This window comes from Branchiostoma belcheri, unplaced genomic scaffold, assembly GCF_001625305.1.
Source record: "Branchiostoma belcheri isolate BF01 breed outbred unplaced genomic scaffold, Haploidv18h27 scaffold126, whole genome shotgun sequence".
NCBI lineage: Eukaryota > Metazoa > Chordata > Leptocardii > Amphioxiformes > Branchiostomatidae > Branchiostoma > Branchiostoma belcheri.
Window position 1 is genome coordinate 855782 of NW_017802669.1, and position 16527 is coordinate 872308.

Genomic DNA, 16527 nt, shown 5'->3' on the forward strand with positions numbered 1-16527 from the left:
GGGGGGGGGGGGTTATGATGCGTCCATCCGTTAAAACTGATAATGAACGGGTAACGAACTTTTAATTCTAGCACGATGGTAGAATGGTTGTATTGTCCTGAAACGATAGCAAGATTGAGAAAAGGGTTAATGCTTACAAGGGGAGCCAATTTCATCTCAGCTTTGACATGGATAGGCCATTATGTTTTAGTATAAATAATTAATTATGTATTTACCTTTATCGTTAACAAATTGTAGCGGTTTTTGCTGGAGAATGTTACCAGTTCTCCTCCACCGCCGCTGCCCACCCTGACGCGGCCCGAGCCTGCCAGGCCCAGAGCGGACACCTGGTGGATGTGAAGGACGGGCAGCAGCAAACTTTCCTCGCGGACGCGATCGCGGCTGCCACCGGAGCCTCCACCTGGCTCGCCTACAAAACAGCACCGGCGGTGTTTCTCAACAGCAACGGAGCTCCTTTCTCTGGTATGAAGGAACGATATTTCACATTCATCTACATATCTAGAGGGGAGTCGTTTCAATAATGCAATGTTTGAAAGGCTCACTAAATGTTACGTACCCACACCAAAAAGAAGACACATGTAAAACTTTGAAACTGATCTTGGTCCTTACAGCTGGTTGGAGATAAGTTTTAAACAATGTTTTGTTGTGTTTGATTTCAGTTGGTATTTTTTTTTAAATTTTTATATTTATAATAGTACCTATTTACAACCTAAGCATCACGATCGATCAATTTCATTATTGATACTTTTCGGGCACGTTCTTGCCCGGAGACTCCTCTCCAGCCCCCCTGCAGTGGTCTGCAAACAAGCCGGCTGCTCCCTGCGAGCTGTGTGTCCTCCTGGACAGCTCGGACAGCTTCCTGGCCAACATATTACCGTGCACGGAACAGCACAACTACGTCTGTCAGGACGGTAAGACAGTTTCATGTGTGTTTTCTGCACCTAATCATAGTCTAGTAAACTCTAACTACAGAGACCAAGTAGAACAAATGACACACTGGCAGGGACAGAAATGGCACTTCGACAAGGACAAGGACTGAATCGTAAGTAGAAACCCACGACACTTATGGTGCCAATAAGCATCTAAAAGTCAACCAGAATAAGATTTACAAAAATGGCAAAGACGAAATCGTAAGAAAAAGCTGGCTCATGGCTTGAACTGCGCATGCATAACGTCAAAGGTAATAAAGGTCCCTCACTTGCAAACACTTCATGTCGAGACTTTGCTTGATACCATGTCCAGACGTGTTTTGTTAATGTTCCAGGGGCCTGTATCTTGAATGTGTAGTTTCAAACCTTTAAAAAGCTCATTTGAAAAATAACTTTTAAAAATCTCATCCTAATTCCAGTCCAGACGCCATGCGGGCAGAACATCTGTCAGAACGGCGGAATCTGCACCTCCTGCTTCGGAGACTCCGCCGCCTTCTGCGAGTGTCCGGACGGGTTCGACGGCAAGACTTGTGAGATCAGTGAGTACTTTTCCCAGAATGACACAGTCTTAACATTCTGTCACCTTGGAAAAATAAAACGTCAATTAATGTGCAAAAAATGTGCAAAATATAGCTGAGCCGACCTACAGTGACCACTCAAGGATTTGAAGAAAATGACAGTTGGCAGGATTCTTCAGGCTCTGTTGAACGGGAAAATGATGTTAAGTTACTTATTTTGAATAGGGGTGATAATGACCACATGGTCCCTACGCAGATGTGGGTACTGGTACAGGTTTGGTTGCTTTGTAATTGGTTTCATATTCTGCATGTGTAGAAATATGTTTTAGGTACGTTTTCTGAACTTATTATGTTATTACTAGCCCTCTACCACACTGTATATTAAAAAAGACATATGCAACACGTGGCAAAAAAGGCTAGACGTTCTTGTACTTTAATAACTGCCACGATAATCTGATCCCTGAATACCTAAACAGACATTGACGAGTGCGCCTCCGGTCCATGCCAAAATGGCGGGAGTTGCCATGACGACGTTAACTCCTACCACTGCGTCTGCCCAATCGGTTACCAAGGAGACCACTGCGAGTCAGGTATGTGTGACAGGAATATAGGTAAGGCCACATCGACTTAATTTTATGAATGACATCCTCTGAAGACCCCTAAACTAGAGCGCGCGGGCGAATAGAAAAAAAAATAGCCAAAAATAAAAATGCTATGAAACCACAGGAATACAATGCAGGTACCCTGAATTTGCGGCAGTACAGATCGAGGCACATGCTGGCTTTTTGCGGAAATTATGAATCGGCACTCTACGTATGAACTGATTTGCTTGGAACTTCGGTAGCCTGGGTGCCGTCCTCCAGAGTTACCACCGGCTCCGTATTGTTGATAACTACAATGGACTCCCCATGCCTAGAGATAGGACGTGATCTTTTTCTTATTTTTTTGAGAACAGGCGAAAATCAATGCACGCGTGGATGTCATCCATAAAATTTGGTCGCTGTAGACTAACTCCTCATGAATCAACAGTCATCATGACTTCAATTAACTGCAGTACAACTCATGGTCGCTAGTTGGCGTTGTAGTAATTATGCTTACCGTAACGCCACCCTGTGGCTTGAGTAGTACTACAGTCCATTCAGGCAATGAGGACCATGGCCAACTGATGAGGTTATATACGGGGCTAACGTTCGTGTGATCCCTCACATTTTAGCACCTTCTAACAAATGGAAATTTCTTACATATTGTAGACTTAAATAACACATTCCGCCCTAACTTGTCTTGCCTTTTGTCTGTTAAATCTAGACACGGACTGGTGTTCCCAAGTCCAGTGTCCTCTCGGGTTCATCTGTCAGGACTTCACCTTCTACTTCATCTGCGCCCGTGAGTACAGCTTTATTTCGCTCTTTTACTCCATATCATGAGTATGCATGAAATATACTACTTTTCCTCATGTTTCCTCTTGACTTTGATATCTCAGATATCACATCGTGCTGTTGGTTAAATCGCCCTGTAAAAAATTGTATCATTCAATACAGTGATATAAAATCAAGACCTACAGTTCATTTATACTGATTTGTTATTCCATTAATCTTTCACTGGCACTTTAAAGCAAGAATCAAGTATTGTCACAAATGTTTTTCTTTCTCGAAACACGCGAAACAATATTTTAGGACAAGTCAAAAAGTTTGGTGGCCCTAGCGCAAGACGTTCGGATGCTATCCGACATCAAATTTGGCACGGGCACTTTTAGCTCGCCCCCCACGTCTAGAGAGGGTTAATCTTATAGTAATGTATTGATACACTTGAGTACAATGTTCAGTCATTATATTTTAGTTATCACCTCAGAAAGAAACATTGTGAACACTTTGTGCATGTAGACCCATCTTCCGTCGCCCGCGGGATCCCGTACCAGTGCAGCAGCGCCTCCTGTCCGGACGGCATGTACTGCACCCAGGAGAGCGTGGCAGCCTTCTCCTGCAGGCCTGAGGAGTGACGTCATGACCGAACCCTCCCACGTGACGACCAGCAGCCAATGGCTGCCTACCTGCGTGCCTTGAAAGTGTGCTGAGTTTTGTTTTTGGTCTGATCTAGAGTCTAACTAGAGTTCCACGACTTCATACCTTCGCCAAATGATGTTAGCCTTTATGAGCGATTAATTCACAATGATAAAAGATTATTCACAATGATGATGCATATAAGATCATTTGCATGAATTATATCAGTTGATTATAGTATCCACCCAATTATCTTAACAAAGAAGGCCATTCCAGAATTTCCTCATAAATTATGCAAATGAGACCCAAATTTGAATAAGACATGTTTAATTAATAATGTTTATCTTCGTTTAAATTTCAAATGTCCCAAATACCTAGTATGAAACAAGTCCATCCAGCTGTTCTTGAGTTATCTTGTTGACCAACACACAGAATGACAGAATGACTAACGCAACTGAAAATATAACCTTCTTGGCGAAGGTAACTAGAGATAGTGGATATTAGATTCAATAAAATGCAGCAAAAATCATATTCTATAGTTTCTGTCCATTTTTGACTCACTAATTTAATACTGCAGTGTCGATTGTTACATGTCTGAACTTTGTTTGGACTTTGAATCTTGATATGATTTAAAGAAAAACACCTCATATAGTGTGTGCCATTTAGCTATAGACGTTTGCGGAGCTAGGAGACACATTTCTATCTTTTAAAGTGAGCTAACTAGTGTAATAATAGAATGAACCGTCCAACAGTTGACACACGGACGTCAGGAGTCCAAAGTTCAAAGTCCACGCGTATGCAGAACCGTGCTTGGGGCAAATCTACATTCTTGGATACGCAGAGACTATCCAGAACCGTGCTGACCTTGATCAATGTGAGCATAGAACTAAATAGTAAGAGTAAGATGATGATCATGATGACTAGATAGGCACGGTTCTGGATATGATAGATACTATCCAATCCCCTGTACTCGTGTCATATTAGTCGGCCGGTCGGCCGTTCACCCCAAGTAGCACCTCCGTCTCTATAAACATCGCCGTTACCAGGTCTGGTTCGTGCGGAGGATCAGCCGGTATCAATGGAAGAGTTTGGAGAGCTTTAATATACTAAAAGTTAACTATTAACAGTCGTACCCACTTCTATTGCCACGTGTGCTGTATATGTATATTTACAGCATGTACTTTATACGCCATTCACTTAGCTACATGCCAAAGGGACTATCAAGAATCGTACCTGATCCTAAATCTAACCCATTCAGGCACTGGAAAAAAAAAGGGAACTGTTCTGGATACGATACACATGTAGACTATATCAACCATTTGTACTGTGTTATATCAATCGAGGTCGTTGACCCCAAGTAGCGCCTACGTCTTCGTGCAGGGGATCATGGGTTTTCAATGGGAGAGTTTCAATGGAGAGATTAAAACACGCAGCCGCTGACATTGCCACGTGTGCTGTATATGTATATGGTTACAGCATGTACTTTATACGTCGTTCACTTAACTACATACCAAACAGACTATCAAGAATCGTGCCTAATCCTAACCATAACCCATTCAGGCATTGGACTAAAATGCACTGTTATGGATACGATATGCATGTAGGCTATATTCAACCATTTGTACTGTGTTATATCAATCGAGGTCGTTGACCCCAAGTAGCGCCTCTGACTTCGTGCAGGGGATCAAGGGTTTTCTGGAAGAGTTTGGAGAGATTAAAACATGTACCCGCTGCCATTGCCACGTGTGCTGTAAATGTATTTGGTTACAGCCTGTACCTTATACGCAGTTCACTTAACTACATGCCAAAGAGACTATTGAGAATGGTGTCTGATCCTAACCCTAACCTATTCAGGCACTGGAATAGATAGGAACTGTTCTGGATACGATATAGGCTATATTCAACCATTTGTACTCTGTTATGTCAATCGACCGGCAGGGCGTTCACCCCAAGTAGCACCTATCTACGTCTTCGTGCAGGGGATTAAGAGTTTTCAATGGAAAGGTTTGGAGAGATTAAAAATAAAACACGAACCCGCTACTATTGCCATGTGTGGTGTATGTGGTTACGGCATGCAGTATTACGGCAAATACTTATTAACTACAAGGCAATGGCCGATTGTAATTTGGACTCCACCACTGTACAATTGACGCATCTGAAAACATGCGTTTATTAGGACGTTTCTTTGCTCACATAGTGAGATTCCTATTGGTAATAAAGGTAGGGCAGCATTCTCAAATGCAGTGATATGTAACAGTGAATGGCATGAATGTTTGAGGGTGTGTGAGAAGTATAAATGTTGCTGGCATCAACCAGACTGTTGATACTATGGCGTCAGCTCAACACACCCGTCCCCACAACACCGCCCGTTACCCAGTAAGCTTCACGCCAGGATTACTCATGAGTCAGATTAACCGTTAATGCACCAGTTAGGAGAGATTAAAACACGCACAGCTCGCAAAACACGAACCCGCTAATATTGCCAAGTGTGGTGTATGTGGTTACGGCATGAAGTATTACGGCATATACTTATTAACTACAAGGCAATGGCCGATTGTAATTTGGACTCCACCACTGTACAATTGACGCATCTTATAATATGCTTGTATTAGGACGTTTCTTTGCTCACATAGTGACATACCTTTTGGTAATAAAGGTAGGGCGACATTCTCAAATGCAGTGGTATGTAACAGTGAATGGCATGAATGTTTGAGGGCGTGTGAGAAGTATAAATATTGCTGGCATCAACCAGACTGTCGTTGCTATGGCGTCAGCTCAACACACCCGTCCCCACAACACCGCCCGTTCCCAGGTATGCTTCATGCCAGGATTACTGAGTCAGATTAACCGTTAATGCACCAGGTAGGAGTCCAGGATGTGGCGTGGAATTCACGACGTCATACCCAGGCCTGCGCCAATCAGCGCCCTGTATGCTCGTGTCTGATTATTACACCTCCGTCCTGCAGAAGTAGCGGAACAGTCGAGCTCAGCTCTACAGACGGGCAGGATGTGGAAACTGCTGCTGATCGCGGCTGTAGTCGCCTGGCCGGCCTCGGCACAAGGCAGGTGTACAATTTTTGTTAGTAGCTATTTAATTAGGAGGAAGAATAGGGCCGGATACTCGCCCAGGTAGGCACAGTTTAGATATGCAGGCGTGTATATTACTGGGGTCTGTTGTGTCAAAAACCGTGCTTTACCCCAACCATGCTCAGGCACGTACACGTTTGTGGATTGTCAGCGGGTATCCAGAACCAGGCCTGGGGGAAATGTATATTTTTGGATACATGGGGACTATCCAGAACTTTGTCTGATCCTAATCCTAACTCATTCATGTTTAGACGTGCATAGGCGCAGTTCTGGATACGAGAGATGGACGTGGCAGTAGACACGAGATAGTGGATATATGAGTCCTGGCGGTTAAAGATTAATAAAGGGTTAATGCCCCGACCCGAGGTGTATACGGTGAGATAATCCCTGGTCGGGCGCGATAACCACCTCATAAACGAGGTTTATGAAGTGGTTATCGCACCTGGCCAGGGACTGTATCACCATATACACCTAGGATAAGGCGCTCTGTGTGGTTAAGTCAATTTGAAGACCCCCAGCGAAGTGGGCGTTGTCTCCCCTAGCAACACATAGCAACAACCTTTGACCCCTAGTTTTCCAGATTTTGCCCATTGTTCGCTAATTGCCCCCTCCCCACCTAGTGTGAAAACTTCCCGAGAGGGGTGCCGCTGGCCCAGGTGAGATGTTACCTGGCGCCCTGCAGGCGTGTGAAGGGCTGTTTAACAGTACTGTCTGGGAAGGGAAGCAGGATGTGTATTGGATGTGATGTAACAGTGTTCCAGTCGTCAGAAAATGGCAGTCTGAATTTTTTGCTACATCCATACAATATAGCTACATGCAGTTAGTTGCATACAGTTTAGCTTAATGTATCGCCCCCAAAGTTCACTTCCCGCCAATAGCACACTGAGCCTGGTACACTGGGATTTTGACTTAGTTTGATATCGACTTATATATAAATACTACCCCTTACCATGATCACACTGATTGCATGCATGTACTTATGTTCTTCTGTTATAGTATTCATATTTGTTCTTATCAAATGCTCCACAACTAAGTCTGGCCCAAAGGAACAAGTGCATAATTGATTCTAACTGAGCTTTTCAAGAAGTAAACTTCTCTTGTAAAACACTGTAAAAAGGCTATCATGCTGCTAACCAGCTGTCTCTTGCAAAATGGGAAATTTTCCAGTTTTTGAAATACAAAAGAGAGGTTTCCATGCCACATTTATTTATTTGGTCATTTAGTATAGCCTTCCTTGTACAAAATAAGGACATTATACTTGTTGTACAGAATCCAAGGAAAATGCCAAAGTGAAACAATTTACCATTGATTTCCACAAAGTAAAGACTGAATTTCCCATTTTGCAAGTGACTGGCATATGTGATTACTTTGTTTACATTGTTTTCCACGAGTTATATTGTATCTATGATCAAAAACACTAAGGACTGAAATATGAATACTATAGTTCACATGATATAACATTTTCTTGTGTCTTGACCAAACAATTCCTCCAAATTGCTTTATGTGCATGAAGCAATCATATGCCTGCCAAATCAAGGAGGTTCTATGGGGTTCCAACTCCATGACCAAATTTATCTCATTTTGCTTGGATAAACCAAGAAGCTTCAATTTCAAACTGAAGCTCCTTGGCTAAACAGCCTTAGTCTAACTTTTCTGTATTGTGTGTATGTGTGCTGTACTAGGACATCCATCATTTGTTAAATGTCTCTTCAGATACTCCAGTGCTAAAAAGTGTTTATGTTTATTGTTTATCAACCCAAGCCAAGCCAAGCTGTCTGGCATGGCAGGTAAAGGTGTGAAGCAGCCGTGAATTTGCCTATTGTTTTCCTCAGGTAGTCTGGTACCCTGCTGTCAGGGACTGAGTCAACAAACTAATTGGCCATATTGTCCCCATATCCAAACACAGAGATCATATTTCATCCTTGGAGTGACCAAAAGTTGCAATTTTGCCAACTTTTTTTCTTCTCAAAGGCGGAAACATATGCAATGATCTTGTTTCACACCAAAGACATGTCTCAAAAGTAGACAAGTTGAACTTTAATGTTCAAGTGGTCCCAGGGTTGTGCACATTTCCTAGACATTGTAAGGAAGCTATGAATATGTCATGCCAAAAAACAGTTACTCAAGCAACTGGATATGATTTGTGAAATCATATCCAGTTGCTTGAGTAACTGTTTTTTGGCATATCGTATTACCTGGATGTCTAACCTTCATCGACATATGAATATGTCATTTATGCCATTTTTGGTAATATTTTGAACATATTAAAGAATATCTCTGTTATAATGATATTGGTAATTATGGGACCACCTGAATATTATAGAGTGCTCATTGCAGAATACATACATACCAAATTTTTGTCAAATATATGATTTTAGGGCTTCCGCCGGGAGCATAAAAGTGATAAAATTTAGCTGTGATTATCATATTCATATCTTTATATCAGTAAGCTTTAATTGGAGTCTACATAGTTAGAAAGTATCTTATGGACCCTATGCTTCATGTCTTGTTGTAAGTTCTGGAAGAAAAAAACTTAGTTACAATATATTCAGCATGAAAGTTGAGGGACCAGTTAATTAGCTAGTAAGGCTGAAAAGTGACTTAACTACACAGAGCGGGGCGTTAACGTTATTATCATATAGCCTATCCAACTGACACAGTAATTTTTTTATGAACTTTAAATTCTTGCATTGCAAAGCTCTTACATTCTATGTTAAGTGATACAAAAATAATAAAAAAAACAGATCATCCAGGCAATCATCTGCGGTGACCACTTGACATTGGAACAGTACCACTTTAAGTGTGGGTGTCAAATAATAGGTTTAGTCTTTTTCTGTTTAACGTTTTAAAATCTGAATCTCTCTATCTCTCTCTCTTTATATATACCCATTCAGGTTTAAAAGTGAATAAATAAAGTATATACTAGTATTATATGTGTGAGTGTGTGTGTGTGTGTGTGTGTGTGTATGTGTGTGTGTATGTGTGTATGTGTGTGTGTACGTGTGTGTGTATGTGTGTGTGTGTGTGTTTGAGCGTGTGTATGTGTGTGTGATTGTGTGTTTGTGTGTGTATGTGTGTGTATGTGTGTGTGTGTGTGTGTGTGTGTGTGTGTGTGTGTGTGTGTGTGTGTGTATGTGTGTATGTGTGTGTGTGTGTGTGTGTGTATGTGTGTGTGTGTGTGTGTATGTGTGTATATGTGTGTGTGTGTGTGTGTGTATGTGTGTGTGTGCGTGTGTATGTGTGTCTGTGTGTGGTGTTTACATTCCAACTACTTGAAAAAAACTTGACATAAGCTGGTGATAACAAATTTTCTTACTTCTTCAGGCGAACAGGTGTACCTGGCCACACATGACACCTGGGCCTTTTATAAGGTTCGTGTGAACGGATCGATGACTAATACAAACGTGAAATCCACTTGTACTGCTGCGGGGATGAGATATCCGTGCTACATGTCAGGTGCTCCTGGGTGTCCCTCCTACCACTGGACCTCAGACTGCATCACGTATGTCGGTACCGGTAGTCACCCCTGTGAAACCCCCTGGGTCCTCTCCACTAAACTGTGTGGACATGATGACCCCGATCAGTGCCAGCCCCTTGATGACACCTTTGTGTACATCCCTGGCTGGCCGTCTGGTGACAGCGCCTTGGGAGTGGACTACGACACTCACACCTACCACCTGCTGGGAGCGAACTACATCAACATGTACGCCCTGTGTGCAGGTCAGGCTACAGCCTCGATATCGTTACACACAAGGCAGATAAATTCATGCATTTTCGTCTAACTTTCTTGGCAACTATAACATGTACATCTAGTAGCAAATCACATATATTGAAAAGGACTTCTAATACTAGATGTAGAGCAAGGCTCTAAAAGCAAGATATTGTTGATTATCCCTTTAATGCTTTAACCTGAATGTAATGACAATGGCATAAATATAAATTGGACTTGGATTTATGTTTATATGGTTTCTGTACCTATGTTTATGTTCATGTTTATGTTTTGGTGTCATATAAAATCATATGGACAAAAGTCGCAAGACACGTGAATGAAAATTCATTAATTCATTTATATAATGCACATGATATAACAAATGTAAATTTCCGCAGACTTCATGTTGCATTGCCACATCTGTAACATGCCAGGTGAGTAAAGTAAATCTGAATCATCTGAACCTCCCATTCCCAGTCTCTACTACGTGTGCGGCCTCCCCTTGTGTACACGGAACCTGTACTGGTGGTGACCAAGGCTACATCTGTACCTGTGAGAGCGGCTGGACAGGACGCAACTGTGACCAAGGTTAGTATTCAATTGCTTCATTATAAAAAAAGAGAAAATAATACATTTTAGAAGAGATATGTTTCTTGCATAATCCGGTCAGGGGAGGCACAAAACGCTGCTATGTAGTCCAATAAATACAAATTTATGGTGTCGTATATTTTAAGCAGATTTCTGAGTAACTTAGTTATGAAGTACCTAAATCTTTATTGTTGTATTTCTTTTTTTTGTGTGTGTTTATTTTCATATCTGCCAGATATCGACGAGTGCGTGTCCTCCCCATGTGTACACGGAACCTGTACTGACGGCGTGGCGAGTTACACCTGTAGCTGTGAGAACGGCTGGACAGGGAACAACTGTGATCAAGGTTAGTATTTAATTGCCTCATCGTAGCAAGGAAGAAGTATTACATTATACAGAAGACATGTTTGTTGCATAATCCGGTCAGGGGAGACACAAATCCCTGCCAATCAAACGGATACAAAATGACGAAGTTTTACATTTTCAGCAGCTTCTGAGTAACTTTGTGACAAAGGCTTTATTGTTGTATTCAATTATTTTTATTTTACATAACATTCAGTTTTATTTCTACCAGACATCGACGAGTGCTTGTCCTCCCCATGTGTACACGGAACCTGTACTAATGTTGTCGGGAGTTACACCTGTAGCTGTGAGAACGGCTGGACAGGGAACAACTGTGATCAAGGTCAGTACGATTGCTTCACTGGTATGCAATCACCTTGCTCTGTAATTGACATTCAACATAAGATGCTGTATTGCAGCGATTTATCGCATTGTCTTTTCCCCAGACATCGATGAGTGCTTGTCCTCCCCATGTGCACACGGAACCTGTACTGACGGCGTGGCGAGTTACACCTGTAGCTGTGAGAACGGCTGGACAGGGAACAACTGTGATCAAAGTTAGTATTTGATTGTTTCATCAACCCTGGCATTTAAGAGAAGATACTAGTTACTTGATATCAAACTGCCATTGGGGTGGAACAAAAGGGCTAAACGTGTTGTGTATGACTGTGTAATACCTATACTTTTTCCAGACATCGATGAGTGCTTGTCTTCCCCATGTGCACACGGAACCTGTACTGACGGCGTGGCGAGTTACACCTGTAGCTGTGAGAACGGCTGGGAAGGACAGAACTGTGATCAAAGTAAGTACTTGATTCTTTCATAAACTTAACTGTACCATGTTCAGTTTGTTTATTTGTTTATTGTCAATTTGCACATAAAAAAGTAACAGTATAAAATGAAATTATATACAAGCAAATATATGCTGGAGAGCCCAAGAAACCTGAAGGTACTGCCCTATAACTAGTATAAGAAAATATAGGTGTGTATCATGCCATTGACATTGTGCGTTGCATTAGGTACAAAGAACCAGTGGAAGAAAATGGCAATACGTGATGTATAAGACTGTGTAATACTTGACCTTGAATTACCAGTTATCGACGACTGTGCGTCCTCCCCATGTGCACACGGAACCTGTACTGACGGCGTAGCAAGTTACACCTGTAGCTGTGAGAACGGCTGGACAGGGAGCAACTGTGATCAAGGTGGGTGTTTCCTCTTTGAAAACTACACTGGTAAATTGACATCAACAGTTGGACACAATGTTTGTAGCTTGTACTTAAAGTACTGAGACTCCATTAGTTGACTAAGCTTATATAACTACATGTTGTTTAATTACTGCTCTTAATGTGATTTTAAATTTGTTGCATAATGATTTTAGAATTGTACCTGTTTTAAAAATTCAGTCTAAGTCTATATATCCATTGACTGTAAATAAGCATGCAATTCAGCCGTCAGGCTGCAATATGCTTCTCTGAATAAACCAATTTGAGACCAATTTGAGTGAGTATGACTATAATATTGGATGAGTACGAGTTGTTGTTTTATCTTTCAGACATTGACGAGTGCGCGAGCAATCCTTGTCAGCTGGGAGGAACCTGCCTGGATCACGTGAACGGCTACAGCTGCGTCTGTCCGAAAGATGCTACCGGGAAGGACTGTGAAACTGGTAGGGTTTATTGTACGATCAGACTTCTTTTTCACGAAATCCTTCTTTTGTATGGCAATATCTTCTGTTATTTTCATCATTCAACAGCACCTAGTAAGCATCAAATGTGAAATAAGATTGGGCTGAGACTTGTTCAGCCGTTTTGTATCCGTCAGTTGAAAACCTGAGCGAGTAAATGAACTTTTGACTTGAGGAAGTACGTGTGTGTGTATTTGTCTGAAAAGCTATAGGGGTTGAATATGTGACAGATGCTGATACTAACATGTTGGAGTCAATCAATTACCAATAAGCTTAATTAAACATATTGAAAGACAATGAAATTTTATTAAAAAGCATTCAATTGTCTGTTTACTTTTCTCGTTAACAAATTGTAGGATTTTTTGCTGGAGAATGTTACCAATTCTCCACCACCGCCGCTGCCCACCCTGACGCGGCCCGAGCCTGCCAGGCCCAGAGCGGACACCTGGTGGATGTGAAGGACGGGCAGCAGCAAACTTTCCTCGCGGACACGATCGCGGCTGCCACCGGAGCCTCCACCTGGCTCGCGCTCAAAACTGCACCAACCGAACCGGTGTTTTTCTACAGTAACGGAGCTCCCTTTTCTGGTATGAAGGACCCATATGCGAGTTTAAAATTCATCAACTGGGGGATCGCTATTGAAAATGAGTATAATTCTTGAAAGGAATTCCAAATGCTGAAACTGGTCTATATCCTTACAACTGCTTGATATTGGTTTAACCATCTCTAGACTTGGGGGAGGGACTAAAAGTGCCCGCGCCAACTTTGATGTCCGATAGCGTCTGAACGACTTGCGCTAGAACCACCAACACGTTCATGAATATTAGTGTGATGACTTAATAATTTTCCGTGTTGCCATGGCGACTTGACATGCTGAAGATTTGATGAATAGAATAGACAAAAACTAATAAAAAAACAAAGCTTCACTTGAATAATGATAATGGTAAGTTTTTGGCACGTTTCTACCCGGAAGGCTGCATGATACTTACTAATCACCAGGCGCCTGCAGTTTTAAGTAATCTTTTTTCTTTTTTTTTTCATTTTAAGGCACTCTGCAGTGGTCTACAGCCGAACCTGCTGCTGCCTGTGACCTTTGTGTCCTCCTGGACAGCTCGGACAGCTTCCTGGGCAAGACAGCACTGTGCACGGAACAGCACAACTACGTCTGTCAGGACGGTATAGCAATCATGCGTGCTTCTTTCACCTTAATTAGTACCATTCTAGACAGGATAACGCTACGTAGAACAATTAGCAAAAAACGGTACTGTAAGCTACGGTGATTATGGTACTAATGATAATTTAATGCCCACCACAAGGACATTAATGAAAATGTAAACTGTAAGCTGAAAGCCACGATGTTCAACCAGAATAAGGCAGTTCATGGTTTGAACTGCGTACGTGCCAGCTCAAGGTTAAAAGTATAAGCCCCAAACTGGCAAACATTTCTTGCTTAGGTCACGTCCAGATGCCCTTTGTTTATGTCCCTTGGGCCCGTATCTTTGATGTTTCGGTAGTTTTAAACCTTCAAGAAATTTATCAGAAACTGACTGGTGAAAACTTCCCCCTCATTCCAGTCCTGACACTGTGCGGGCAGAACGTCTGTCAGAACGGCGGAATCTGCACCTCGTGCTTCGGAGACTCCGTCGCCTTCTGCCAGTGTCCTGCCGGGTTCGACGGCAAGACTTGTGAGATAAGTAGGTATTTCAAGACGCTTCCCTGTATTTTCAAGGTCATTAGATTATCTCTTCTTTGAAAAATGAAACTATCGGAACAAAATGAACAAATGCAGCCAAGCCACAAATGACCACTAGAGAATTGGAAGATTAATACTAGTACTCGTATAGACAGGGTCATTAATGCTACTACAAATCCACAGTTGACCAATAGCTATCTGCACGAAAAATCATGATCCTAACATGTCAAGAAGACGATAAAAACCGGACGGAAGTTCTGCTGCAGTACCAGGGAAAATTGGTAGGGAATCCAGAATCTAATAATTTCTTTGATAGGTCAAGACCTACCTGCTAAATTTGATGATGATCCATATGTAGCATCTTAAGTAATTGTGCTAAACCACATACAAACACACATACATTCTGCCATACAAACCCTACCAAAATCAAAACATAACCTTCTAGGCAAAGGTAATAACCTAATTGTTTACATGTCAACAGGGGTTGGCGTGTGTGCTTCCAACCCCTGCCAAAATGGCGGGAGTTGTCATGACGACGTCAACTCCTACCACTGCGTCTGCCCAACCGGTTACCAAGGAGACCACTGCGAGTCAGGTACGTGTGGCAGTTACCGACGTTCTGTAACTCCTCAGCAACCGTTCTCTTGACCCATCCCAGCATCACTTTCAGAACACATTTCACACCTTACATTTCAGAGGGCTGATTGACAGCAACAAGCATATAGATTTGTCATGTTGCCTTTGGCAGTTCAGCCAAAGGCAACATGACAAAGGCAACTGCTACAGTTTGATCCGTAAATTTTCTTTTCTTGAATTGCAAAAGGCTCAAGTAGTCCATAAGAGTGTCTGACTTTTACAGCTAAGCTGACAACACATTCTGTTCAAATATTTTTTCATGCCTTCCTGTTGTTTTATCTAGACACGAACTGGTGTTCCGAGGTCCAGTGTCCGAATGGTTTTGTCTGCCAGGACTTCACGTTCTACTTCCTCTGCGCCCGTGAGTACAGTTTTCACTTTAATATCATAGTTATCACAACATGGTGTTTAAATCGTTTTCAACCAGCCCGTACAGTTGACCAGCACGAAATCAAGTCCTAGTTTTTCAATGCCCAAAAGTTAATCTCAAGTATTGCAACATACGCGTTTTTCACATAACATGGTAAATGTGAATTTTTATCTATATGATAAAATATTCATAGATACACAGATTAATGTTATGATAGTGATTTCAACTGACCATCCAGTTTCAATTTTTCTGTCAATTGTTGATACATTTTACTCAACTTGCAATTTCTTGAACATACTGACAAGTACTGTACTCTACTGTACTGTTTGTTAGTTATTATATCTTTGTTTATTGTTTTGAAAACCTGTTTACAAAAATGCCCATGTAAACACTGTGTCCACCTAGGTATAGTACTTAATTATCTTAGCTTACGATGATGATGTCAAGTTTATTACCTTTGCTTAAAACAAAAATCCCTGTACATGTGTGCACCTAGACCCCTCTCCCGTCGCCCGCGGGTTCCCGTACCAGTGTAGCAGCGCCTCCTGTCCAGACGGCATGTACTGCACCCAGGAGGGCGCGGCAGCCTTCTCCTGCAGGCCTGAGGAGTGACGTCATGACCGAACCCTCCCACGTGACGACCAGCAGCCAATGGCTGCCTACATGCGAGCCTTGAAAGTTTTCTGAGTTTTGTTTTTGGTCTGATCTAGAGTCTAACTAGAGTTCCACGATTTCATACCTTCGCCAAATGATATGTTAATCTTTATGACTGATGAATTAAAGATTATTGGCATGATGATACAAATAAGATCATTTGCATGAGTTATCAGTTTATCATATTCTCCAACCAATAACAGTCTATCTTAACAAAGAAGGTCATTGCAGCATTTCCTGAAAAAAATACCCAAATTTGAATAAGACATGTTTAATGATGTTCACCTTCGCTTAACTTTTAATGCCCCAAATACAAA

At 41.9% G+C, this 16527-nt stretch overlaps 1 protein-coding gene across 1 annotated transcript in view; it reads left to right on the plus strand.

Annotated features, from left to right (window-relative positions):
- LOC109463470 (fibropellin-1-like) overlaps positions 1–16368 on the plus strand; it is a 31421-nt gene extending 15053 nt beyond the window's left edge. Inside the window, exons 9-17 of the mRNA XM_019760299.1 lie at positions 1924–2037; positions 2753–2830; positions 9856–10251; positions 12726–12839; positions 13214–13444; positions 14432–14551; positions 15032–15145; positions 15470–15547; positions 16053–16368. Coding sequence (XP_019615858.1) covers positions 1924–2037; positions 2753–2830; positions 9856–10251; positions 12726–12839; positions 13214–13444; positions 14432–14551; positions 15032–15145; positions 15470–15547; positions 16053–16168 — 1361 coding nt within the window. The 3' untranslated portion in view covers positions 16169–16368. The remainder of the gene's footprint in view (positions 1–1923; positions 2038–2752; positions 2831–9855; positions 10252–12725; positions 12840–13213; positions 13445–14431; positions 14552–15031; positions 15146–15469; positions 15548–16052) is intronic.
- The last annotated feature ends 159 nt before the right edge of the window (positions 16369–16527 follow it).